Genomic DNA, 27,100 nt, shown 5'->3' with positions numbered 1-27,100 from the left:
AACACATGGACACAGGGAGGGGAACATCACACACCGGGGCCTGTCAGGGGGTGGGGGGCTAGGGGAGAGATAGCATTAGGAGAAATACCTAATGTAGATGACGGGTTGATGGGTGTAGCAAACCACCATGGCACGTGTATACCTATGTAACAAACCTGCACATTCTGCACATGTATCCCAGAACTTAAAGTATAATTTAAAAAATAAAAATAAATAATTAGAACAAAGTCCAGTAGTATAGAGGATTAGGTAATAATCAATAGGAACAGACAAATCTAATGTTGCAATAGAATAATAGATCCAGAAATTAATTCCAAAGTCCTATTTATGGTTCTTTAATGTGTGTGTCCTTGATATTAGCTTGCAATTAGCTCCATCAAGTGATAGTATCCAACGTATAATGGGCTTAGCAATTTCTTGCTTCTCTTGCTGCTTCTGTATCTGTCTTCTTTCACATTCTTGGAGTCCCCAACAACAGGGCAGAGGCTGAAGGGCACAGATCTTTTGTGTCATATGGCTTGGCCTCCACTGAAGTAGGTGAGGGTGACCGTCCCTGGTATGGCAAGACAGGTCTGGGCAGGCCACAGTCTGGCTCTCCTGCCTGGCTTCCTGGGAATAATTGAGCAATTGCTCTATACCAGGCGGGGTTCTGAATGCTTCCACATCCCAATTTCGATCACTTCTGCAAGGTGACGCAGCTAGGAAAGATGTGACTCCGGCCACTCTGGCCTCCAGGACTCCCCTTCTCTTCTGACCTCTCCTCAGTCTGCTGTATTAGCCGGGCCTCCCTTCCCATGTTGACCTCCTTCCCATATTTGCGTGTTGGCCTCATGGGCAGCGTTAGGAAGCTGCCACCATCCCTGCCCCGGTTTGGTTCAGGCCACAGCAATGCCTGGAGCTGGGAAGGGCCCTGCGTAGCCCTGCCTGCGGAGTCTTCAGTGCGTGTGCGTTTCTATCTCCTTTACTGAACTGTGAGCGCCTAAGGCGGGGCCTTCCATCTGCTAGTTTATCCCTGGAATGTACCTCAGTGCTTGGCAGAGGATAAGCATTACATGTTGGACACATTAATTGATCCTAAGATTCTAAGCACTAAATTTTACGAGAAGTAGCAAAAATGACCTGAATATAGTCGCACGGTATCTGTTCAATGATCCAGACAGCTGACTCCCTGGGCTTACGCCTTCATAACGCTGGGACCCCCTCCCGCTTTGTTCCTCTCCCTCTTGCAGCCCATGGGATCAGAGCGGATGGAGATGCGGAAGCGGCAGATGCCCGTCGCCCAGGACGCACAAGGCGCCGCCCCAGGCCAGCCCGGAGCGGGGAGTCGCGGGTCCAACGCATGCTGCTTCTGCTGGTGCTGCTGTTGTAGCTGCTCATGGTAAGGTTTCAGACTTTTTAATTAATGTGCCCCTGACTGGGAAGTGTAATGTGCTCCTGATTGGGAAGTGGCACCTCTGAATCGTGGTGGTAGCTTACGGTTAATTCAGTAAGTGTTTCCTAAGCAACTACTATATGCTTGACACAGAGGGACACCCCAGAAATAACAACAGGCTACATGTGACTACCTCTCAAGGGGCTTATGCTCAGATCCCTCAAATCAGGCCACCGTGTGTTAAACAACTAAAGAACAACCTCAGGCGGTTCACGATTGACTATCAACATTTGGGCAGAAATGGTTAGAAAGAATTGAACTAGGGGCATTCCTGGGGTAAGGACGGCATAGGATCTAAGATGGGTCTTAAAGGTTAGGACGAGGCCGGGCGCGGTGGCTCAAGCCTGTAATCCCAGCACTTTGGGAGGCCGAGACGGGCGGATCACAAGGTCAGGAGATCGAGACCATCCTGGCTAACCCGGTGAAACCCCGTCTCTACTAAAAAATACAAAAAACTAGCCGGGCGAGGTGGCGGGCGCCTGTAGTCCCAGCTACTCGGGAGGCTGAGGCAGGAGAATGGCGTAAACCCGAAAGGCAGAGCTTGCAGTGAGCCGAGATCCGGCCACTGCACTCCAGTTTGGGCGACAAAGGGAGACTCCGTCTCTAAAAAAAAAAAAAAAGGTTAGGACGATGAAGTAAAGGGAGCCTGGATTTTACCTTCTGCTGCTTCCATTTCATAAATTTTGTTTTGTAATAAGGAGAAATGTCAAAATATGTGTTTTAAATAGAGACAAATATGAAAATATATGCTAACTTACCGGGTAGAGAAAGACACACAGTCATTGCTTTAAAAAGGATGTAAAACATCCGTGACCCTTGGAGTAGCTGTTAAAGGTCTGGAGAAAAGGAGATAATTTACACCTAAAAATCATGGGAACTTTAAGTTACATCTTTGGAATCTTGGATATGAAAAGTGCTTAGTGCCAGCCAAATCTGTGAACCACTTTCGGCAATCAAATCATCCTAAGTTTATGCAGGCTTGGCAATAAGTTAGACCAAGACCTCACTGTCCTGTGGAAAAAAAGAAAAACTGATATTGGACTGATCACGAACCGCGAAATGGAACTAACAGAACTGATCCCTGGGAAGGAGATTGGAGGTTGAAAATGAAATGCCCGGGGAAGTTTGGTGGCTCCTGCCCAACTCAGGCTACTATTCATTTCCATGAAGTTCCAATCTGGTGGAAGGGACACAGCAGTAGAATATCCACCAGGGGGATCCCGATACTGATGGTCTCTTCATTCCCAGAGCAAGAGGAAACACGTGGCCGGGGCTGACAGCTAGGCAGTGTCAAGGTGAGACTTCAGCCCTGGTAGGAATCTGGACAGCTCTGCAGGAAGCCAGAGGAGAGGCGCTGGTGGTGGGCAGAGGAAATGCGTGGGTGTCCAGGGCCTGCCCTAGAGGAGGAAGACACCAGTAGTGGCCAGACTGCATTCAGGGGCCTACTCTGCCAGTAGGCCTACTCTGCCAGTAGGTCTCAGTGCAGAAACGAGACGATCCTCCTAGAGATGTGCAGGATGTCCGAGTGCAGGTGAGACTCCACCTGATGTTCAAACCTTCCCCTCCTTCCTCTCTCTGCTGCCTCATCGCAGGGTGTGGGAGGCAGCTGACATGCTGACCTGAACAGCATGTTGTCCCGGGATAGTGTAAGGCTAGAGGGCGGGGCATGTCCCAGAGCAGGCTCCTCCTACAGGTAACAAGTAGGACAAATAAAATAATCTGTACCTAGACACTATCATCACCACCATAGCCAACACTTCTGTAGCACTTAGGTGTGTGTAGAAGAGACAATAGAGCAATGTCTTCAAAGTGCTGGAGAAAAGTAACTGAAAACTAAGTCAAACCATAATTCAAGAGTGTGGGTAAAATAAGACATTCTCAGATATACGAAGGCCAACCAAGTTTATTGCCTGCAAACCTAAAAGAACCGAAGAAAGGGCCTAGTTCAGAGGGATAAAAGGGAACCCAGAGGAAAGACCCAGGAAACAAGTAACAATCGTAGCTACAACGGGGTCAAATATTGATATAAAATGTGGCACTGAATTTTGTGTTAAAAAGTGTGAAACCAAAGCTGTAAACAGTCTCATGTCAATGACAGACAAATCAAATAATTCAGACTTTGTTAGAAAAAATTATTATAAGAAAATTTTCTTTCAAAAGTAATGTTATTCATAATGAGTCCAAAAATACACCCTATCGTTTTAACATCAGTGAAAGACAATAAATCTAGAAAACCTTACCAACACATAACAAAAGTGGCATCAGCAAAGGAGACAATGAACTATTCAGTAAATAGCAGGATACTTGGTGTTTGGGTACCAACTCATCCCCACTGATAGAATTTTCTCAGTTTTAGCACTGAAAAGTCCCACAGCCCAGAAAACCTGAAAACCCTAGGCAAACCAGGAATATTGGTCATCCTGCTTGGTATCCAAATATATAAAAATATATTTATATTCCTACATAGCACCATATACAAAAATCAATTCCCACCTTTAAAAAAAGATCAGCTGGGTGCGGTGGCTCACGCCTGTAATCCCAGCACTTTGGGAGGCCGACGCAGGAGGATCACAAGGCAGGCCGATCAAGAGATCGAGACCATCCTGGACAACATGGTGAAACCCCGTTTCTACTAAAAATAAAACAATTAGTCAGGCATGGTGGCAGGCACCTGTAATCCCAGCTACTCGGGAAGCTGAGACAGGAGAATTACTTGAACCCAGGGGGCGGAGGTTGCAAGTGATCTTGAGCCAAGATTACGCTGTTGCAGTGAGCCAAGATTACGCCACTGCACTCCAGCCTGGGCGGCAGTAAGACTCCATCTCAAAAAAAAAAGAAAAAAAAAAAAAGGAATGAGTGACCTGGCGCGGTGGCTGATGCCTGTAATCCCAGCACTTTGGGAAGCCGAGGTGGGCGGATCACCTGAGGTCAGGAGTTCAGGACCAGCCTGGTTAACATGGTGAAACCCCGTCTGTACTAAAAAAAAATACAAAACATTAGTCAGGCATGGTGGTGCATGCCTGTAATCCTAGCTACTTGAGAAGCTGAGGTGGGAGAATCACTTGAACCCAGGAGATGGAGGCCGCAATGAGCTGAGATCGCACCATTGCACTCCAGCCTGGGCAACAAGAGCGAAACTCTGTATCGAAAAAAAAAAAAAGAATGAAGTCTTGACACCACCAAAATATAGCATGAACTGTGAAAACATTATGCTAAGTGAAAGAAACTAGATATGAAAGACCACATATTTTATTATTCCACTTACATGAAACGTCCAGAATAGGTAAATTCATAGAGACAGAAAGTAGATTAGCAGTTGCCTAGGAATAAGGAAGATGGAGTTACTGCTAATGTGTAGAGTTCCTTCTGGGGATGATGACATGTTCCAAAATCATGGCAATAGTTATACCACTCTGTAAATATACTAAAAGCCATGGAATTATACGGTTCAGTTTGGCAACTTACATAGTATGCAAACCATATCTTTTTTTTTTTTTTTTTTGCAGTGGAATCTTGCTCTGTTGCCCAGGCTGGAGTGCAGTGGTACGATCTCGGCTCACTGCAACTTAAGCCTCCCAGGTTCCAGCGATTCTCCTGCCTCAGCCTCACAAGTATCTGGGATTACAGGCACGCACCACCACGCCCAGCTAATTTTTGTATTTTAGTAGAGATGGGATTTCTCCATGTTGGCCAGACAGGTCTCGAACTCCTGACCCCAGGTGATCTGCCCGCCTCAGCCTTCCAAAGTGCTGGGATTACAGGTGTGAGCCATCAGGCCAGCCAAATTATATCTTAATAAAGCTATTCTTAAAATATGTTTAACAAAAGATACTAAAAATGAAAAGATAAAACATACTCAGATAAGATAGTTACAGTGCAATTAACAAGTAATTCATATCCAGGATAAAGAACATTAAAATACATTAATAAATAAGAACCAAAAGAGTCAGCAAATGAAATAGAACAGAAAATAATCTGCTTGTATTTCCTACCAACAAGGATCAGAAAAATGAAAGTTAAATATACACCCTTTTAAAACCTATACCCTGGCAGATCACCTGAGCCCAGGAGCTCGAGAACAGCCTGGGCAACATGGTGAAACACCATATTTACAAAAAGCACAAAAATTGGCTGGGCATGGTGGCTCACGCCTGTAATCTCAGTATTTGGGAGGCCAAGGCAGGTGGATCACCTGAGATCAGGAATTGGAGACCAGCCTTACCAACATGGAGAACCTCATCTCTACTAAAAATACAAAATTAGCCAGGCATGGTGGCGCATGCCCATAATCCCAGCTACTCAGGAGGCTGAGGCAGGAGAATTGCTTGAACCTGGGAGGCAGAGGTTTCAGTGAGTCGAGATCGCACCATTGCGCTTCAGCGTAGGCAAACAAGCGCAAAACTCCATCTCAAAAATAAATAAATAAAACACAAAAATTAGCCAGGCATGGTGGCGCACACCTGTAGTCCCAGCTACTCAGGAGGCTGAGGTGGGAGGATCGCTGGGGCCCAGGGAGGTTGAGGCTGCAGTGAATTATATTGTGCCATTGCACTCCATTGTGTGTAACAGAGTCTGACTCTGTCTGAAAAACAAAAAAAAAGAAAAGAAAGAAAAGGAAAACCTATACCCTGGAAAAACTTCTCACATCCCTGCAATAAAAGGAGACATATATAAGAGGATTCACTACAGCATTCATCTGAGTGAGAAAAATTGAAAATGGTTCTAAAGGGCATAGACAGGAGAATGGATGAATATACTGTGGTATAGTTATACAATCCACTACCATACAGCATTTAAATTCATATACTAGAAAAACAAAACTAAATAAATAAATAGGTTAGGTGTGGTGGCTCACGCCTGTAATCCCAGCACTTTGGGAGGCCAAGACAGAAAGATTGCTTGAGCCCAGGAGTTGGAGACTAGCTGAGGCAACATAGCAAGACCATGTCTCCACTGAAAAAAAAAAAAGAAAAAGTTAGCCAGGCATGGTGGCATGTGCCTGTAGTCCCAGCTACTCTAGAAGCTGAGGCGGAAGGATCACTTGAACCCAGTTAAAGACTGTGGTGAGCTATGATCATGCATTCCAGCCTGGGCAACAGAGTGAAACATTGTCTCAGAAATAAATAAATTCATATGCTAGAGGGAAAAAAAACAAATTATAAAGCAATATATGTTACATAATAACATTTATACTATGTTTAAAAATACGTGTATGAATATAATATAGTAGCATAACTATGAATTGGAATGGTAAACAGTAAGTTAAAAATGGTGGCTCTCGGCCAGGCGCAGTGGCTCAAGCCTGTAATCCCAGCACTTTGGGAGGCCGAGACGGGTGGATCACGAGGTCAGGAGATCGAGACCATCCTGGCTAACACGGTGAAACCCCGTCTCTACTAAAAAATACAAAAACTAGCCGGGTGAGTTGGTGGGCGCCTGTAGTCCCAGCTACTCGGGAGGCTCCGTGAAACTCCATCTCAAAAAAAAAAAAAAAAAAAAATGGTAGCTCTCTCTAGGGTAAAGAGAGGAAGAAATGAGATGGGAAAAGTACACAGCAAACTTCAACTGTTTAAGTAGTGAATTTCCTTTTTTTTTTTTTACCACACTTTTGAGATTTATCCATATTAATATACATAGTCAAGTCAATTTTCGAGAAAGGTAAATGGCAATTTGTTTTCTAAAGTACTTGTGAACCTTTCTCAACATTTTGCTGTAAGGCCTTCTGGTATTTAGTGTTATAAGGGAAGGCATGCTGATTCTTGTTCTCTTGAATATAAAGGTTTTTTTCCCTTTCTAGTAAGTTTTCTCTTTATCACTCAAAATTTTACCAAAATATATCTGGCCGTGGGTCTTCTTTTACTGAAAATTCCGAAAACACAGTGAGCTACTAGAGACATCTTCTAGTTCTGCTGTAATAATAACAGTGGACCAAGGTAAAGAAAACTTCACACAAAAAAATTCTTCTCGTTTTCAAAAACACATTGTCTCTTTAAAACATTCTTACTTGAAATGAGGCAAAAAGTATATCAAAGCTTAAATAAGTTTGCATTATTTAGTTTGCAGTAGAGCTTCTGGTTCTCTGAGGAATCTCCTGTCAAAATCATCTCTTTTTTTCTCTGGTTTTTCATACCCACTGAGCAGTAATGTGTTCTGCTTACAAAAGAAGCCTTGGAAGTCATGCAGAGAGCGTACCACTCAAATGTCTCTCAAGTTTTTTTTGGGCGGATTTTTTTTTAAAGAAGCCATTATTTACTGAAACTTTTTAGCCCTGACATCATGAAAGAAGGAAGTCAAAAGGGTTCCTGCATTTCTAATGATTTTGCCTTTAAAGAAAAACAGAGCTATACACACACACATACACACACACACACACACTGAAAATTTATAAAACAGATGTGCTAAAAACAGACTGAAAAATTTTATAAAGTGTTAAGAAAAGATATAATAAAGAATATAGAAAATACAGCAGCAACAAGATAAAGAAAATCCCAGTTGTCAGTGATAACATCCATTTTTAAGTTGATAGGATGCTGAAAGCATTCTTGCTAAAATCATAAATAAGGCAAAATGTCCACAATCTCTACTACTGTTTAACAATGTATTTAGCTGGGCGTGATGGCTCATGCCTGTAATCCCAACACTTTGGGAGGCCGAGGTGGGCAGATCACAAGGTCAGGAATTCGAGACCAGCCTGACCAACAATGGTGAAACCCCATCTCTACTAAAAATACAAAAATTAGCCGGGCATGGTGGCGTGCACCTGTAATCCCAGCTACTCAGGAGGCTGAGGGAAGAGAATCGCTTGAACCCAGGAGGCGGAGGTTGTAGTGAGCTGAAATCACGCCACTGCACTCCAGCCTGGGCAACAGAGCAAGACCCTGTCTCAAAAAAAAAAAAAATGTATTTTAGGCGTTAGCTAATTAGACAAGAAAAACAATTAGAGGCCTGAGAATTGGAAATAAAGAGGTAAAATTCTTCCTGTTTGCAGATGAAATCCCAAGAGAATTATAGCTGTAACTGATACAAATACTGAAGAATTCAGAAATAGGAAGGGTATAAAATTATCATTAAAGTAATACTCTTTAGGCCTCAGATCTTAAAATAAAGAACACTTCCATTTCAATAATAAAATGCAAATAAATCAATTTAGAAAGTCAAAAGATCTGAATACACATCTCTCCAAAGAAGACGTACACAGAGCTAGTAAATGCATGAAAAGATGTTCCACATCAGTAGTCATTAGCAAAATGCAAATCAAAACCACAATGAAATACCACTTCACACCCACTTACGAAGCTAGAATAAAAAAGACAACAGTAACTGTTGGCAAGGACATGGAGAAATCAGATCCCTCAAATATTACCATGTGAAATGGTGCAATTGCTTTGTAAAACAGTTTGGGAGTTCCTCAAAATGTTAAATCTCAAGTTACCATATGACTCAGCAGTTCTACTCCGAGGTTTCTACTTAAGGAATAAGAAACACAAATATATGTTTGCACGTACTTGCACAGGAATGTGCATAGCAGCATGATTCATGCAGCCAAAATGTGGAAACAACTCGAATGTCTATCTGCTGATGAATGGATAAACGAAATGTGATGTGTCTATCCAAACAATGAGATGTTATTCAACTGGAAAAAGAAACGAAGTGCCGATACATGCTACGGCATGGGTTAAGTGCAAAAACATTATGCCAAGTGAAAGGAGACAGCCAGCAAAGATCACATACCGTAGGTTCCAGAATGGGCAAATCTATAGAGACAGGAAGCAGATTCGTGCTTGCCTAGGGCCCGTAGAGTGGAGAGATACCGGTGATAAGCGGTGACTGCTTACTGGTGGGGTTTCTTTTGGGGATGATGACAATGTTCTGGAATTAGATAGCAGGGATGGTTGCACAACTTTGTGAGTATACTAAAAACCACTGAATTGTACACTCTAAACAGATAAACTTGGCGGCATATGAATGATAGCTCAATAAAGTGATTAAGAAAGTGGCCGGGCGTGGTGGCTCATGCCTGTAATCCCAGCACTTTGGGAGGTCCAGGTGGGTGGATCACTTGAGATTAGGAGTTCAAAACCAGCCTGGCCAAAATGGTGAAACCAAATACAAAAATTAGCCGGGCATGCTGGTGCATGCCTGTAGTCCCAGCTACTCAGGAGACTGAGGCACAAGAATCACTTGAACCCAGGAGGCAGAGTTTGCAGTGAGCTGAGACAGTGCCACAGCACTGCAGCCTGGGCAGCAGAGCAAGACTTCGTCTCAAAAAAAAAAAAAAAACCATTCATATTACAAACAATAACCAGTTAAAAGATGAGATAAAAGTATAAATTCCATTTACAGTAACAACAAAAATACTTGGAATAAGTTTACAGACAAATGTACAGAATGTGTATAAGAAAACTCTTTAGAGAAATACATAGATTTTGATTATGCACTTTCCTAGTTTTCTCTACTACTTTTGTATATGTGCCTATAAATATATGAAGCCTCCATTTTGACTGGAAACAAAGCCTAGAGAATGTATACATTTTTAATATACAAAAAATGAAATGAAACCCCATAACATTCCTGACAGTCTTACTTTTTACTATTTTCATTTTTTAAATTTTTGTATTAAATAGAGACGGGGTCTTGCTATGATGCCCAGGTTGGTCTTAAACTCCTGGCCTCAAGTGATCCTCCTGCCTTGGTCTCCCAAAGTGCTGGGATTACAGGCATGAGCCACCATGCCCAAGCCTTTTTTACTATTTTCTAATGAATCTGTTTTTATTAAAAAAATCATTATTCTAAGTATAATTGAACACAATAATTTCTAACTCTTTCTCAATTGTAGAAACCACAATGTTATAATTTACATTTCTAGTATCTTACTGTCATGCTTTTGGTTTGCTTGGGAAAACTAACTGGGGTCATTTTCTTTTCCAAGCAGAGGAAGAAATTCTATTAATACTTCGGGATCTGAAGTTATCTTTAAAATATTTGTAAAAAATCTTTTCTTGGCAGAGACTGAGCTGTCAACATGTGAATGTCTTTTTTTTGCAGTCTCACTGTTAGAAACCAGGAAGATCAGAGGCCCACAATAGCTTCCCACGAACTCAGAGCAGACCTTCCAACCTGGGAAGAAAGGTGAAATCGCATGTTTTTTTACCTCACTAAACTAACAGAAATACTAACCTCTTTCTTTTCTTTGCCTTGTATGTTTCAACAGAATGCACACTTTCTCTAACTGCAATTTAGTAACATCCAATCATTATGTGGCCTCACATTCCTCCCCTGCAGAATTCCATTTAATTCATCGTGTGACAGGGAGAGAAATCAGTTCTATTATTAGTCTAATTCCTTTGCTAATTGCAAATACAAATAGATCTTTCCTAACAAAACATATTATTTTATTTTTATATAACATACTTTTAAAAATAAAAGTATGTTATATAATAAACGGTGGCCGGGCATGGTGGCTCACACCTGTAATCCCAGCACTTTGGAAGGTCGAAGTGTGTGGATCACCCGAGGTCAGGAGTTTGAGACCAGCCTGGCCAACGTGGTGAAACCCCTTTTCATTAAAATACAAAAATTAGCGGGGCGTGGTGGCACATGCCTGTAATCCCAGCTGTTCAGAAGGCTGAGGCAGGAAGAATTGCTTGAACCCCGGAGACGGAGGTTGCAGTGAGCGAAGACTGCACCACTGTACCCCAGCCTAGGAGACAGAGAAAGATTCTATCTCAATAAATGAATAAATAAATAAATAAGTAAATAATAAAATGGAGAGGGAGAAAGAAAAAGCTATAGATGCTTGCCAAAAATTAAATGGTATATAAGTAAAGAAAGTGATCTAACCTCTAAGAGAGTAAACACTGTTAACATATTTCTTTTTTTTTGGAGATGGAGTCTAGCTCTGTCGCCCAAGCTGGAGTGCAGTGCTGCGATCTCGACTCACTGCAACCTCTGCCTCCCAGGTTCAAGTGATTCTCATGCCTCAGCCTCCCAAGTAGCTGGGATTACAGGTACCCACCACCACACCTGGCTAATTTTTGTATTTTTAGTAGAGATGGGGTTTCACCATGTTGGCCAGGCTGCTCTCGAACTCCTGACCTCAGGTGATCCGCCCACCTCGGCCTCCCAAAGTGCTAGGATTACAAGCGTGAGCCACTGTGCCCAGCCTGTTAACACATTTCTTAAAAAAAATGACCTGGAAGATTTGAAAACAAACAAAATAGAAGTTTTAAAAATGAAATATTATTGTTCAAATTGTTTTAAAATTGATGATTGAAATAGGAGATTAGATACAGCTAAATAAATAATTAGTAAACCTGAAGGTATCCAAAAAGACCCATGTAACAAGGAGATTGAAATACAATTTGAGTATCCCTTATCCAAAATGCTTGGAACTAGAAATGTTTCAGATTTCAGATTTTTTCAGATTTCAGAATATTTGTATTATACTTACCAGTGGCTCACACCTGTAATCCCAGCACTTTGGGAGGCCAAGGTGGGTGGATCACCCGAGGTCAGGAGTTCCAGACCAGCCTGGCCAACATGGTGAAATCCCATCTCTACTAAAAATACAAAAAAGTAGCCGGGTGTGGTAGTGAGCACCTGTAATCCCAGCTCCTCGGGAGGCTGAGGCAGGAGAATCGCTTGAACCTGGGAGGCGGAGGTTGCAGTGAGCCGAGATCATGCCATTGCACTCCAGCCTGGGTGACAGAGAGAGACTCTGTCTTAAAAAAATAAAATAAATAAACAAATAAAAACTAAAGACTACATTTTTCAGGGTTACATACATACATTTAAAACTATGGAAACAAAATAAAAGAGATATTAAGGATCATTATTAAGCTATGTTTTCTCGATATAATTATGACAGAAGTAAGAATTAACTCAAAGGGGTAACCCCAAAATCAAGTATAGCAGTTCCCTAGGGGACGAAGCCGGGAGACAGTAGCAAGTAGAAGTACCACCAAAATAAATGCAACATTGTCAGTGCTGTTCTGGTTCTTAAGGAAAATGGCCCATTCATAAGTGTTCATTTACACTGGAGACTCGGAAAGGTGGATGGGAGGGTGAGAGGTAGGTAAGGGATGAGAAATTACCTGACAATTACAATGCACACTATCCCATTGATGGCTACGCTAAAAACACAGGCTTCACCACTGTGCAATGTATGCATGTAACAAAAGTGCACTTGTACCCCCTAATTATATTTTTTAAATGCTTGTAATTTTTTTAAAAATTGAGTCGGACGCAGTGGCTCTCACCTGTAATCCCAGTACTCTGGGAGGCCAAGGTGGGTGGATCGGTTGAGCCTAAGAGTTTGAGACCAGCCTAGGCAACATGGTAAGACCTGACTCTACAAAGAATACAAAAAGTTAGCTGGGCATGGTTGGCACCTGCCTGTAGTCCCTGCTACTTGGAAGGCCAAGGAGAGAGAATCATATGAGCATACTAAGTCGAGGCTGCAGTAAGCTGTGATCACCCCCACTGCACTCCAGCCTTGGCAACAAAGCGAGACTCTCAAAAAAAAAGTGTTCATTTTGTTGTCACCTTTGGACAGTACAGCGGTGGCATTTATAACTTGCATTTATATTACATATATTCTCTTTCTCAAATATTACGTAATTTTAAAATACATTAAGCAGACACTTGCTCTGTTGTTCTAGAGGTTTAATGTTGTCAAACCTGACTTAGTTCTGTTGTAGTACAGAACTCATCACAGGTGATTAGGAAGTTTTGGGTCAGATGGTTGTAGGATTTTTCTTTACATTTATAGTTTTTAAAATATTGCAAGATGTGCCCAGTTGTAAACAAGCATGTTCTTAGCAGTTATTATAGCAACTTGGTTTGCAAGCCTTTTGGTATGCAATCCAGCAAACAATGTGAAAGTATATTCATGTGTTTTTCCCAAAGGCTTGAAGAAAGGAGAACAGCTCTTCCCCTTCCTAAAAGGGCCTAAATGCATATATTTTTCATTCTTGGAGGAGAAAAAGATACATTTCTAATGATGAAATTCTAATTAACTACCACTAACAGTTCCCCTATACCCCCTCTCTTTTGGTCTCCACGAAGCCCTGCTCCTACTCTGGAAGAAGTGAACGCCTGGGCTCAGTCATTCGACAAATTAATGGTCACTCCAGCAGGAAGGAATGCATTCCGTGAATTCCTCCGAACAGAATTCAGTGAAGAAAATATGCTCTTCTGGATGGCCTGTGAGGAACTGAAAAAGGAAGCTAATAAAAACATTATTGAAGAGAAAGCAAGGATAATCTATGAAGACTACATTTCTATACTGTCTCCTAAGGAGGTATGTGACCACGAAATGCCTTCTCCCAAGGCTGACGGTAAAAGTATTAACTTGGTGCAAAAGCAATTGCCACAGGCCGGGCATGTTGAGTCACGCCTGTAATCCCAGCACTTTGGGAGGCTGAGGCGGGCAGATCACCTGAGGTCAGAAGTTGGAGACCAGCCTGACCAACATGGTGAAACCCCATCTCTACCAAAAATACAAAAATTAGCCTGGTATGGTCACGGGCACCTGTAATCCCAGCTGCTTGGGAAGCTGAGGCAGGAGAATCGCTTGAACCTAGGAGGCAGAGGTTGCAATGAGCTGAGATTGCGCCACTGCACTCCAGCCTGGGTGACAAGAGCAAAACTCCATCTCAAAAAACCAAACAAAAGTAATCACCTTTTTTTTCTTTTTTTCTTTTTTGAGACAGAGTCTCACTGTCGCCCAGGCTGGAGTGCAATGGCACGACCTTGGCTCAGTGCAACCTCTGCCTCCCGGGTTCAAGCGATTCTTCTGCCTCAGCCTCCAGAGTGGCTAGATTATAGGTACGCACCACCATGCCTGGCTAATTTTTGTATTTTTAGTAGAGACATGGTTTCACCATGTTGGCCAGGATGGTCTTGATCTCTTGACCTCATGATCCACCCACCTTGGCCTCCCAAATTGCTGGGATTACAGTCATGTGCCTGGCCTCGCCATTACTTTTAACTTTTTCCAGAAAAATGCACAAAAGTTTTCACAGATTTCAGAGGACACTTGCAGCCCCTCTGCAGGTCCACAGTCAAAGGGATCTGAATACCGTGAATGCGGGTGCAGCTGTTTTCTACATTTTGCAGTTGCTGTTCTGGGTCAAGCTGAACATGACCAAACAGCAGTACTCTCATGTGCCTGGTATGGCCTGGGAGGCTGTGGCAGAAGAATCGCTTCAACCTGGGAGGCGGAGGTTGCAATGAGTAGAGATTGCGTCATTGCACTCCAGCCTGGGCAACAAGAGCAAAACTCCACCTCAAAAAAATAATAATAATAAAATTTAGGATGTCAGATTGTTCTCACAATTGGGTGCCCTGCAGCTCTAATTGTAAAACTATTGGTTATTTCCTACTATGTGCTGACAGGAATGTCAGGTTGAAGAAGCAGGGCCTCTCCTGTCATGGAGCTCCTGGAGATGTGGGCAGACAGACCAGGACCCCTGGCCACACGCTCAGCACTCACTGGGGCTCAGGGGTGAGCCATCCACAAACGGGTGGGCGAGAATGAGAAAAATACTCAAGGAGGCTACAGATGGACCAAGGATAGTGAAAAGGAAATTTCCACAAACACAGCAGGATGGCAACACCCCAGGAGACAGGGCCAGGCGAGCCCAGGAGAAGGGCATGAAGTTGTGTGATCACTGCAAGTGTACATAGATTGTTGTGCCAGAAGGGGAGGGTGCTTACCAAACTATTAGGGCTGGGAGCAGGCAGTGGGAGGAGACTTAAGAGAGAAGGGGTCGGAGAGCATGGAGAGGTTTGGGCATCATGCCGAAGCGTCCAGATTTTTGTCTTGGGAAGCCGTTGGATTTTAGCCCGTTTGTATCATCGAATTTTGATTTTTGAAAGACCAATAGGGCTGCAGAATGGATTTGGAGAAGATGAGGGGCAGAAGACTTTAGAAAACTAATTCAGGAGCCCAAAGGGACATGGCAAGGGGCTAGCTAGGCCAGCTGAAGACGCTAGGAGAGGAAGGGTTGGATTTGAGGCAAACCCACGGTCTCAAATGACTCCCATATGCCTGGTGTAGGCAGACCAGGTGGTGGGGTCGTTGGCTTACTTCATTTTGCACCGTCACATTTTGCTTTCTTAAGTTCGTGTTGTTAAATTGGTAATATTCAGTTGACATGTTTGAATACTGATTCCAGAAAGTTATTTTCATTTTGGACTAATAAAGAGCAAGATAATTTTTGTTCTTTAATTTATGGCTTCCACATATTTTTATTTTGTCATGATTTTTTTTTTAGGCAAAGATTTTTATCAGTCTTTTAAAGTATTATACAACCAAAACACAGGCCGGGCACGGTGGCTCACACCTGTAATCCCAGCACTATGGGAGGCCGAGGCAGGTAAACCTTGTCTAGGAAGAGCCAAACATCAGAGCAATCAACATCTACGGGCTTAGTGAAATCCAAGCACTTTGTCATTAAATCACCAAAAACATAAGACACTACCATCATCATCCCCACTTCAGGGGAGGAGCTCACTAGAACACAGTTTACCTTGCCTGAGGCCCCACAACAATGCAGTGACAGGGTTGGTTTTGTTTGTCTGTTTGTTTTGAGATGGAGTCTTGCTCTGTTGCCCAGGCTGGAGTGCAGTGGTGGGGTCTCAGCTCACTGCAACCTCCGCCTCCCAGGTTCAAGCGATTCTCCTGCCTCAGCCTCCTGAGTAGCTGGGATTACAGGCGCCTGCCACCATGCCCAGCTAATATTTTTTATTTTTCGTAGAGAGATGGGGTTTTGCCATGTTGGCAAGGCTGTTTTCGAACTCCACAGCGCTGGGATTACAGGTGTGAGCCACCATACCCAGCCAGGGCTGGAATTTAAACACAGGCATCGTCTGCCCTCAGGCCCTGTGATTGGAACCTTCCAGGGTTTTGAGTCAACTTCCTACCTCACCCCTGTGCCCAACCCTCTGGGCAGGCCAGCACTCATCCCCAGAGCCCTGCCACCGTGGGCCAGCAGGGGAAGCCTGGGCCTCCACGCGTCAGCCCCCATGTTAAAAGGAAATGAGCAAGAGGCAATCTGTGCTGCCTGTTTTCTTCAAAGCAGCAGTGTGAGCCCCGCCAGCATCACTTAGAACTTGCGGGAAATAACAAGTGATCAGGGGCCCCTGCACCTACTGAGTCTGGAGTGGGGCCCAGCAACCGCTCTCACAAGCCCTCTGGAGCCTGCTGATGCCACTGACATTTGAGAACCGCGTTGATTATGCTTTTGTGTCTCTCTTGGCAGTTTGGATTTTTTGGATTATCTCATTTGGTTTGGGATATTTAAAACACAACAAGGCCGGGCACAGTGGCTTATGCCTATAATCCCAGCACTTAGGGAGGCCGAGGCGGGCAGATCATCTGAGGTCAAGAGTTCGAGACCAGCCAACACGGAGAAACCCCATCTCTACTAAAAATACAAAAGTTAGCCGGGTGAGGTGGTGGGTGCCTGTAATTCCAGCTACTCGGGAGGCTGAGGTAGGAGAATTGCTTGAACCCGGGAGGCGGAGGCTGCAGTGAGCTGAGATTGCGCCACTGCACTCCAGCCTGGGCAACAGAGTAAGACTGTCTCAAAACAAAACAAACCACAACAACAAAAAACAAAAACAACAAAAAACCCCACAAGCTCTAGGAGTTTGGGATAGAGATACAACTACAGTCTCTAATACAGCTCCTGCTCGTTTCTGTCGACAGGTGAGCTTAGACTCCCGTGTGAGAGAAGTCATCAACAGAAACATGGTGGAGCCATCCCAACACATATTCGATGATGCTCAACTTCAGATTTACACCCTGATGCACAGAGACTCATATCCTCGATTCATGAACTCTGCTGTCTATAAGGACTTGCTTCAGTCCTTATCGGAGAAATCCATTGAAGCATAGGATTTTTCAAGTATATTTATTATTAATAAAATAATAAAAGAACTCATGGGCTACATCTAGCACAAGGAATTTAGAGGTTGTAGCATCTTCTGCTGGGGTAATACTCAGGCTATTCTAATAACAGATGATTCCTTCAACAGACTGCTATATATTCACAATGTAAATTGCAGCCATCTTTAGTGATACTTTTGAAAAAAAAAAAGGGATATGGCTGTTGTAGAAAGATAGCGTATTTGCATTTACAGTAACAGTAGCATGTTGTCAGTGGCGAAGGCTACACAGAAGGCTCCTTGCTGCCCGGGGCAGGTACATCCACCAGAGCAAAGGGAACCACTTTTGTTTTGCATGAATTTGGTAATTGATTACTCTCTCCCCAAAGAAAAGACATTCAGGTGTTTCTCAACGACCTCTTCCATCCATCAAGCTCTGTTTGAATACTTCACTTACCAGTGCCATTACAGGACCCAAATTCACAGTTCATAAAGATGTGACCACTACATGTAAAAATAGCATTCCACTTGATCTTACAGTATGTATGTATGTATGGAGATACATATGTGTGTGTGTGTGGATCTCTACATGTAAAGCACTGTGCTCTGAAGTGGATCAGTCTCAAGTGTCTGGTAACAGAAGCAGTACTTAGAAAATTCTTTTGTTGAAAACAGTTACTGTTATTTTATTATCAGAATTTGCCAACCTAAAGAATGAATTTTAAAATTCATAACTTGGTCATCTTCACAACAGAACTGTCAAATAAGCATATTTCCATTTTTATTACTGAAAGAAATATGGGCATTTTCATTCTTTAAAGAAATAAAGCACAAGAATTTTACCTCAATCTTTATTTTTCCATATGTACATATTTGGGAAACAGAAGATTAAGAAAGTAGGGATATGTGCAGCATATCTTTTAGCTCCCAGACTACGATTCTGTCCTTAGAGCCCACTATTTTTATCATAGGTAAAAAGAATAACTTCTCATAGGTAAAAAGAACTTCATAACTTACAGGTAAAAATATCGGTTGGTAGACCCAGACCATTCTGAAGAAACACACTCAAAATCCAGGACGCTCTGAGTAGTGGGAAAGATGCTACTTTGCAGGAGGCGGCACCGTACTCCCGCCCTCGAGGGGGATGGCTGTCCTCTGGGTCCTTCTCCCTCCCTGGCCTCTCCATAGCCTGCCTGTATCTTCATGACTCAACTCAAGCCCCAAACCCAAGCCCCTCTCCTTCATTCTCAGGAAACCATTTTACCTCCTACTCTACTATGCAAATTGTGTCCCTAAGCCCCCTCAACTTCCCATGCAACCTATAAACACATGTAGATCAGTGTCTATTCTCATCTCCCTCAGTCCAGTCCCAGAGAACCATGTGCTCTCTCCTCCTTTTCGAGGTGTTAATCCCTTACATGTGCTTGTAAGTTTTCCAATCTCATTTCTTACTAAAGAAAAAGGATGTAATTGTGAATAAGACATAAGCCCTGCCCTCTAGTAGTTTACATTCAGTAAAAGCAAACAGACATGTCAGCAGCAACTCTGATGTAGTAAGAACCACAGCAGGGGAAGAACAGCACTGCAGAAGTCATGAAGGGTTGTGGAAAGATTCTGGTGGAGATGGCACCAAAGTCAAAATCCAGAGAACAAGAAGAACATGAATGTGTTGGAGGCAGGGAGGGAACTGGATGAGACAGTATTCACAACTGAGCGACCCCAAAGGAATCGACATGCTGAGAACGAGGGAAGACACACACAAAAGGACATGTTGGAATCAGTCGGATGGAGGAATCTGGGTGGGTGAGTCGAGGAATCTGGGTGGGTGAGTCGAGGCTGGTGTGTTGATTTGGGGGTTTTTCAGCACATAGGCGAGTAAGATTGCCTGGAGAATTATGCATGAAAAGATAGCTGAGGGTAAATCATTGCAAGGATAGACAGAACTGAGAGCCCCAAAGGAGATTTAGTATTCATCTTGTCAATATAGGTAAGAAGAAAGTTGGGGAATATGGAAATATGGCAGCAAATGCATGAGAGTGTCTTGAGGGGCAGTGGTGAACAGTGGTAAATGAAGACTCTTACATAGAGCTTTGTTCCAGCAATTTCTCCCCACCCTCCTGTATCACTGAGTTCACCTTGGCTATTTCCCACACCGTAAGCATGCTCGATTTCCCGTTAAAAACAAACCTGTTCCACTGTAAGGGCTGCCTCTTGTCGCCCCCTTTCTCATCAGATCTTTCACAATAGCCCACACTTGCTGTCTCCATTTCATCATCTCCCCATTCTCACCTTGAGCTGCTCCAGTGCCCTCAACTGCTCCAAGGAGGCCTCTCCCCGCCAAGTCTACAGCGCAGTTTTCCCAGCCTTCTCAGTGGGCTGCTCAGCTCCTGATATCATGGACGACTCCTTCCTTGAAACAGCACTTCCCTCAGCTTCTGAGGTGCTCTCCCAGTTCTCCATATTCTCTCTCTTCTTCGTTTCCTTCCCAGGCAGAAGAGCACAGCAGCTAAGGGCTTGGGTTCTGGAATCAGATTCTCAGACTCCCCTATTGACCATGTGGCAGTGGGAACTCAGGCTTTCTGGGTCTGCTTCCTCATCAGTGAAATTGAGGATAATAATGGTGCTAATCCCTGGTGTTGCTGAGGATTAAAGCCACTCTATGTACAATACAGTAAGCACTTACTACACATTAGTCACTGCTGTTATTACCTGGCCATTAAATGTGGTAGCCCCTAAGGAATGGACTTGGGTTTCCTTTTCTTGCCAATCTGTATGTTCTCCCTTGGTCCTCATATCCCCTTGTTTAAAATACCTACCAACCTACTGATGGCTACCAAACTGGGATCCAGTCAAGACTTTCTCCTGAACTTGAGAATCAGCTCCCAGCTGGCCATCTCCACTGGTGTATCCCACAGAGGGTGGAACACACCAGCACTTGGTTGTGACTCATGACCCCACTGCCTCCACACCCCAAGCCTGGCCCTGCCTGCAGCCCAGTGACCCAGCCAGTCACCTAAGTTCTTATCCAGTGTTAACTGTGACTCTTCCCTCCTCTTCTCTTCCCACACATAATCACCCAGCCTTGCCAATTTTACCTCCTATTTCTTACCTGTCTCTCTCTTTCCTCTGACCCCCATCATCTCTTATCTGCACCATTGCCAAAAGAGCTTCCCGGTCTCCTGCTTCTAGTCTCAGTCCATTCAAATCCATCTTTCAAATGCCTACAGGGTGGTCATTCTCACATAAATTTCTGTTTGTCACCATCCTTCCACTCCTTAACATCTTTCAGTAGTTCCTGATTGCCTGGAGTCAAATACTGAGTTCTTGGCCCAGCATAATAAGCAAGGCTCTCTGCGTCAGGCTACTGCCTCCCTAGCCAGCCTCATTTCTGTTTTAGACTCTACAACATAGATGTGTAGAAAAGGTGCATATGCCACTCAGACCTTCATGACTATTCCTGAAAACTTGGTTTCTGCTGTCCCTTACCTGCTCCCTCTAAAGTTCCATTCTACCCAGCGAACTCCTATCATTTCTGTAAGATTTACCTCCTCCAAGAAACCTGACCTCCTAAGTCATGCCTACATCCTATGTTTGGGGGCCGTTTTTCAATGTTGCGGGAATATTCTATACAATATTTATTTATCATCTAAGTCATTATAAGTTGAGACTCCCATCTCAAAAAAAAGCGATGTATGTGTGTGTGTGTGTGTGTATGTGTGTATACAATGAAATATTAGCCATAAAAATAAGGAAATCCTGCCATATGTGACAGAATGGATGAATCAGGATAATGGACGAATCTTGAGGACACTGTGCTAAGTGAAAGAAAGACAAATACTGCATAAAATAGCTAAACTCATAGAAGCAGAGAGTAGAATGGTGGTTGCCAGGGGCTGGCGAGAGGGGAAGTAGGGAGGTGCTGTTCAATGGGTATAAAGTTTCAGTTATATAAGGTAAGTGCTAGAGATCTGCTGTACAACATTGTGCTTATAAATATAAAAATTTGTTAAGTAGGTAGATCTCATGTTACCTGTTCTTAATAAAAAAATTGAAAAAGACGGACAGATCAGCAAAATATTAAGATAAGTCAGCCTGATATTAACCCATAACCTTAACACTCCCCCAGATCTCTTTTGCTTCTGCAGGTTAACTGGAAATCTTAGCAGTATTCTCATAGCTTTTGATGTTTTGTATCAGCTCTTTTATTTAACTCAAATATTCACCCAAAATAATTTAAGATTTTTTTTCACTTGCTTGTGACAGCAACCTGTTTCAAACTAGCTTAAACAAAAAGGAAAATGTTTTCCCTTCATAACCAGGAAGTCTACAGTAGTTCTAGCTTCCACATGGCTGGATCCAGACCTCTGATATTATCAGGACTCTCTCCATCTCTCAGCTCCCCTCAGCTTCATCATACACAAAGGATCTCTGCATGTAGTAGGCAAAAAGCTGCAGGGAGCCCCAAACGCAGCTCAAGCTGACTTAGCTGTCACTGTTCATATGGGAATCTCAAGGACGGTCATGGGGTAGGGGGGACACTGTGAATGAGACCCGCCAGAGTCATGTAGAGAGGAGAAGGGGCAAAATTGCCCCTAAATAAATTAGGAAAGTATTTGGGAACTAATGCTGAGTTCATTAATGAGTTCAGTAATGCTGAGACAGAAGCTATAGCTATCACAGTCCAAACTCCAGTGCTCTGAATTTGTGCTTTTTAAATACCTGCTATAATTTCACATTGGCATTATCACACAAATAACGTTTATTTCAAAGTAGTTCAGTCATCCAATTATAAAAACACTTGGACCAATTTAACCAGACTGTATGGCATAGCACATATGAAATGTGTCTCTTTGAAATCATGGCCATTAAGGGGAAAAATAAAAATAAGCTATCTTTATATAGCATCCAGGGAGAGGAATCAGACCAAGGTAAGTCACCTGAGATAGCTCCTTGTGCTTTCAATTTCCATCCTCCAGCTGGATAAACAAGTACAAGAGTACAGGATAAACAAGTACAAGAGTACAATGAAACTGTTGCATCACTTTGCAGAAATAAAGCACCAAAAGGGATCTCCCAATACTCTTAACTCCTTACATTCCTTATTTTAAAGTTGGAGTCTAGGCCGGGCATGGTAGCTCAGGCCTGTAATCCCAGCACTTTGGTAGGCTGAGGCGGGTGGATCACCTGAGGTTGAGAGTTCAAGACCAGCCTGTCCAACATGGAGAAACCCTGTCTCTACTAAAAATACAAAATTAGCTGGGCGTGGAGGCACATGCCTGTAATCCCAACTACTCGGGAGGCTGAGGCAGGAGAACTACTTGAACCTGGGAGGTGGAGGTTGTAGTGGGCCAAGGTCGCGCCACTGCACTCCAGCCTGGGCAACAAGAGCAAAACTCCATCTCAAAAAAATAAAAAAATAAAAATAAAAATAAAGTTGGAGTCTAAAACATGACCAACCAGTAGTTATCCACTCTACCTCTGCAGGTCCCCAACCCATGGAACATTCTTTTTTTCTTTATATCTTAGCTCTTGAACAGTCAAGAACATCATGTAACACACTGACAAAGACATATCCAAGAAAAACTATTTCATGAGCACCTACTATATGACAGGCATTCTTCTGGATGCTAGAGACACAGCAGTGAACATATTTTCCACAAGAACTTAACTCCACCTCTACTAAGTAATAGCTGCTGATTATCGAATATAGCCATGATTATAAGCTGTTTTTTCCACTTTCCATATGGTGCAGAATATTCCTGCAACATTGAAAAATGGCCCCCAAACACAGGATGTAGGCATGACTTAGGAGGTCAGGCTTCTTGGAGGAGGTAAATCTTACAGAAATGATAGGAGTTCACTGGGCAGAATGGAACTTTAGAGGGAGCAGGTAAGGGACAGCAGAAACTAAGTTTTCAGGAACAGTCATGAAGGTCTGAGTGGCATATGCACCTTTTCTACACATCTATGTTGTAGAGTCTAAAATAGAGTGAAATAGTAATACTTCACTATTACTTTTTATTGACTTCAACTTAAACATTGTTCAACATAATTCTTCCATTACTTCCGAGGATTTGTAACTCTGTCAAACTCTGTAACTCTGTCCTATTTCCCATGAAGTAGTATCCTTAAGGTTGGTCCTTTGTTTTTCATATGTGACTTTTTTTGAGACAGAGTTTTGCTCTTGTTGCCCAGGCTGGAGTGCAGTGGCACGATCTTGGCTGACTGCAACCTCCGCCTCCCAGATTCAACCAATTCTCCTGCCTCAGCCTCCCAAGTAGCTGGGATTACAGGCATGCGCCACCGTGCCCAGCTAATTTTGTATTTTTAGTAGAGACGGGGTTTCACCATGTTGGTCAGGCTGTTCTCAAACTCCTTACCTAAGGTGATCCACCTACCTCGGCCTCCTAAAGTGTTGGGATTACAGGCGTGAGTCACCATGCCCGGCCTCATATGTGGCTTTCACTAGTAATTGAGTGATTATCCCCATCATGTATTCCCAGTGGGATATACAATTCCTTTCGAATGGTTAATTTTCTATAACTAAATACAACTAAATGGGTACTAAATGGGAGGATCACTTGAGCCCAGGAGGTGGAGGTTGCAGTGAGCAGATTGTGCCACTGTGCTTGTCAGGGTCAATGAGTGAGACCCTGTCTCCAAAAAATAACAGAGAAAAAAGAAATAAAGTCAATTCAAATCCACAAATTACAATTTGACCCACAAGGACAACCACTATGTAGCTATAAAAATTCAAAGCACAGCCTGTTATTTCTTTTGCTGTCTTCTTAATACTTAAAATATTTGCCATTTGTAAGATTATATATAGGTTTAGATGATTGGGTGAATATAAATATTTCTGAATTTTTGCCAAGGCTTAGCAAAATTTATAAACCAATGCTCGTCATCATCCAGGTAAGCTAGAAAACCAAGATTGTTATTTTCTGCTTTCCCCAGGATGGTTCTTCATTATCTGCCACTATATTTGTCTAATTCCTTTGCATGTTCATTTAACACTGTTACTTTGCCCTGAAAGTAAATATCATAAAATATTACCCTTAATATTTACTTCCAATTATTTTAAAAATGTCTAGTATTGGGCCGGGCATGGTGGCTCATGCCTGTAATCCCAGCACTTTGGGAGGCCGAGGGGGCTGGATCACCTGAGGTCAGGAGTTCGAGACCAGCTTGACCAACATGGTGAAACTCCATTTCTACTAAAACATGCAAAAAATTAGCTGGGCATGGTGGTGGGCACCTGTAATCCTAGCTACTTGGGAGGCTGAGGCAGGAGAATCGCTTGAACCTGGGAGGCATAGGTTGCAGTGAGCTGAGATTGCGCCACTGCACTCCAGCCTGGGCAACAGAACAAGACTCCATCTCAAAAAAATAAGTAAATAAAATAAAGTCCAGTATTTTCCAATAGCAAGACTCACTATTTGGTCTCTCACATTAGATTAAGTATACACATGGGACACGCTCACATATTTACTCAGAACCTGACACTCCATCCATCACCAGAGGTCCAGGAAAAGATAAGAAAGACAACATGCTCTGTAGTGCTGCTGAATACTAGTTTTTACTGAAGACCAGGCTTCACTTAATTAAAACTGTACTTTAGAAATACCTTAGTAGTTGAAGGGAGAGCGGGTATGTGGTTAAACAAAAGGTAAAGCAAGCTTCAATGTCTAAATAAAATGACAAAATGTGATACATGTTTAACAACAAAAAAACTTTATTGAATTACAAATTTTAAAATGGATCACTTAATTTAAAAGTGAGATTATTTTATTCTGAAACTCATTATTTCAAAAATGTACTTTATTTTTGAAATAAAACAAAATCTTCAACTATGAACTGACAAAATAGAGGTTGAGTTGGTACCGGTGGGCCAATTCTTAACTAGGACATTTAAAAATGCTGCTTTCTGTATTACAACAAAATGATATGCAATAAGAAATTGGAAAAAGGGAGCAAAGGAGAGTGCAAAGCATGTACTGAGGTCTTTCTATGTGTGCCTGACAGAATGCAGATTCAGCATAAAATGTAGACTTTACAACAGTGGCCTTTAAAGTATGCTAGAGCAAGTGTACCCTAGGGAACCTATGTGAAAACAATTTTTGTCTTACTCCAAACGAAAAAATGGTACACACTTTAACAAAAAGTAAAACTTAATTGTAAGATCTGTACTGTAAAGCTACTTGCTATGGCCCATATATTCAGTTTGTTCAACAATCTCACTCATTGACAGAAAAAGTCAGCAAATAAGACGTGGGACAAAAATATTTTCTATCAATCTCCACATGAAAAGACCACAGCTTTAATGATTTATACAATCCTTAAGATTAATCCTTGGTCAGTATAGATTTCCGAATCAAAATCTAGTCATGAACTGTTTACAATAGCTATACTACACTAAGATGCTAAACATTTTCTTTCCAGTATGTCTTCCTAAGAGGGGAAAAAAATAGTGGGAAGTTTTCATCTTTGCCTATGAGGGGATTTATGAAAAGCCTTCCAAACTACAACAGTTTTCTTCTGCAAAACTAAAATACATTATAAAGTCAAACAGGTAAATTAATAGGAAAACCAAACTAATCTCAATAAAGTCTTGTTTCCAAAAATCTATTAAGAACAAGTAATATACATGTACAAGAAATTACAAGAAATGATGATCACGGTTAGTTACAGATGCAAAATAATATCTAATATTCCAAGCTTGTGAACATAATAATTAAAATCAAATTCATAAGCTACCTCAAAATTATGTACATTTTAGATAAGCTGGTCAAGTATTATTTGAATACACACCATATTTGGTAAACCTAAAATTATATTACCTTTTCTCCTCCTTTAATATTTGCAGCTACATGCCAATATGAAAAAAAAAGTATTTTCATTTATGTATTAATAACAGAGAATAACAGAATTTCTACTGTGTATCTTTCACAGTGTAAAAGAAAAAAAGTTAACGTATATTTTCCGTTAAGAAAGAAAAAATATTGCCAAAAATTTAGGTGATATCAACTTACTTATAAAAACGGAAAAAATATGTTTTGAAACAGATACCATATAATTATTATATGGTCTCCCTACTGATCTGAAACTACAGAAGGCATTTAAAGGAAGGGATGTTAGGTCAAAAACAAAGTCTAACCCAAGTTGCTTTAAAAATCTGATTTACAGGAAAACTAGTTGCTTGGCCTAGTTTAAAGCTAGTTACAAAATCCGTTTTCTTAATGGTCCAGATATTTTGCCAATTCTTCCAACTCAACAGAACTGTCAAAAAAGAAAAAATATTTTGTGAGACCTTTAAATACCAATAAGGTTCATTCCCCATTTAATACAGCATACACCTGACCCTGCTTTTAAAAAGGATGCATTTTTGAAAAAGATGCTGTATTTTTCACACATAATAATCACCTATCTTAAGTGCCTGACTTTCCCAACTTAGAACTACTAGGAACATATAACTAAAGAACTTGTATAAAACAATTTCAGCATTTTTATTAAATACCTCTTTATGTTTTTAAGGTTAAAAAAAAAAAAAAATTCTTGGCCAGGAGCGGTGGCTCAAGCCTGTAATCCCAGCACTTTGGGAGGCCGAGACGGGCGGATCACGAGGTCGGAAGATCGAGGCCATCCTGGCTAACACGGTGAAACACCATCTCTACTAAAAAATAAAAAAAAAAAACTAGCCGGGCGAGGTGGCGGGCGCCTGTAGTCCCAGCTACTCGGGAGACTGAGGCAGGAGAATGGCGTGAACCCGGGAGG

The 27,100-nt window shown here is 42.2% G+C and overlaps 2 protein-coding genes across 7 annotated transcripts in view; one reads left to right on the top strand and one right to left on the bottom strand.

Annotated features, from left to right (window-relative positions):
- Positions 1-18,174, top strand: part of RGS20 (regulator of G-protein signaling 20) — a 123,739-nt gene extending 105,565 nt beyond the window's left edge. For 2 of the 4 annotated variants that reach the window (XM_011937587.1, XM_011937585.1), the window contains 4 exons: positions 1,230-1,378; positions 10,478-10,561; positions 13,499-13,733; positions 17,148-18,174. In XM_011937587.1, the coding sequence (XP_011792977.1) occupies positions 1,230-1,378; positions 10,478-10,561; positions 13,499-13,733; positions 17,148-17,336 (657 nt within the window). In that variant the 3' untranslated portion in view covers positions 17,337-18,174. The remainder of the gene's footprint in view (positions 1-1,229; positions 1,379-10,477; positions 10,562-13,498; positions 13,734-17,147) is intronic. The other 2 variants (XM_011937588.1, XM_011937589.1) reach the window with 2 other exon arrangements.
- Positions 10,261-27,100, bottom strand: part of TCEA1 (transcription elongation factor A (SII), 1) — an 80,920-nt gene continuing 64,080 nt past the window's right edge. For 2 of the 3 annotated variants that reach the window (XM_011937591.1, XM_011937592.1), the window contains one exon: positions 25,041-26,605. In XM_011937591.1, the coding sequence (XP_011792981.1) occupies positions 26,597-26,605 (9 nt within the window). In that variant the 3' untranslated portion in view covers positions 25,041-26,596. Of the gene's footprint in view, positions 10,550-25,040; positions 26,606-27,100 lie in introns of those variants that run through there. The other variant, XM_011937590.1, reaches the window with a different exon arrangement.

Source organism: Colobus angolensis, unplaced genomic scaffold (assembly GCF_000951035.1).
Source record: "Colobus angolensis palliatus isolate OR3802 unplaced genomic scaffold, Cang.pa_1.0 Scaffold166, whole genome shotgun sequence".
Taxonomy (NCBI): Eukaryota; Metazoa; Chordata; class Mammalia; order Primates; family Cercopithecidae; genus Colobus; species Colobus angolensis.
This window is presented reverse-complemented; position numbering and strand designations above follow the sequence as displayed.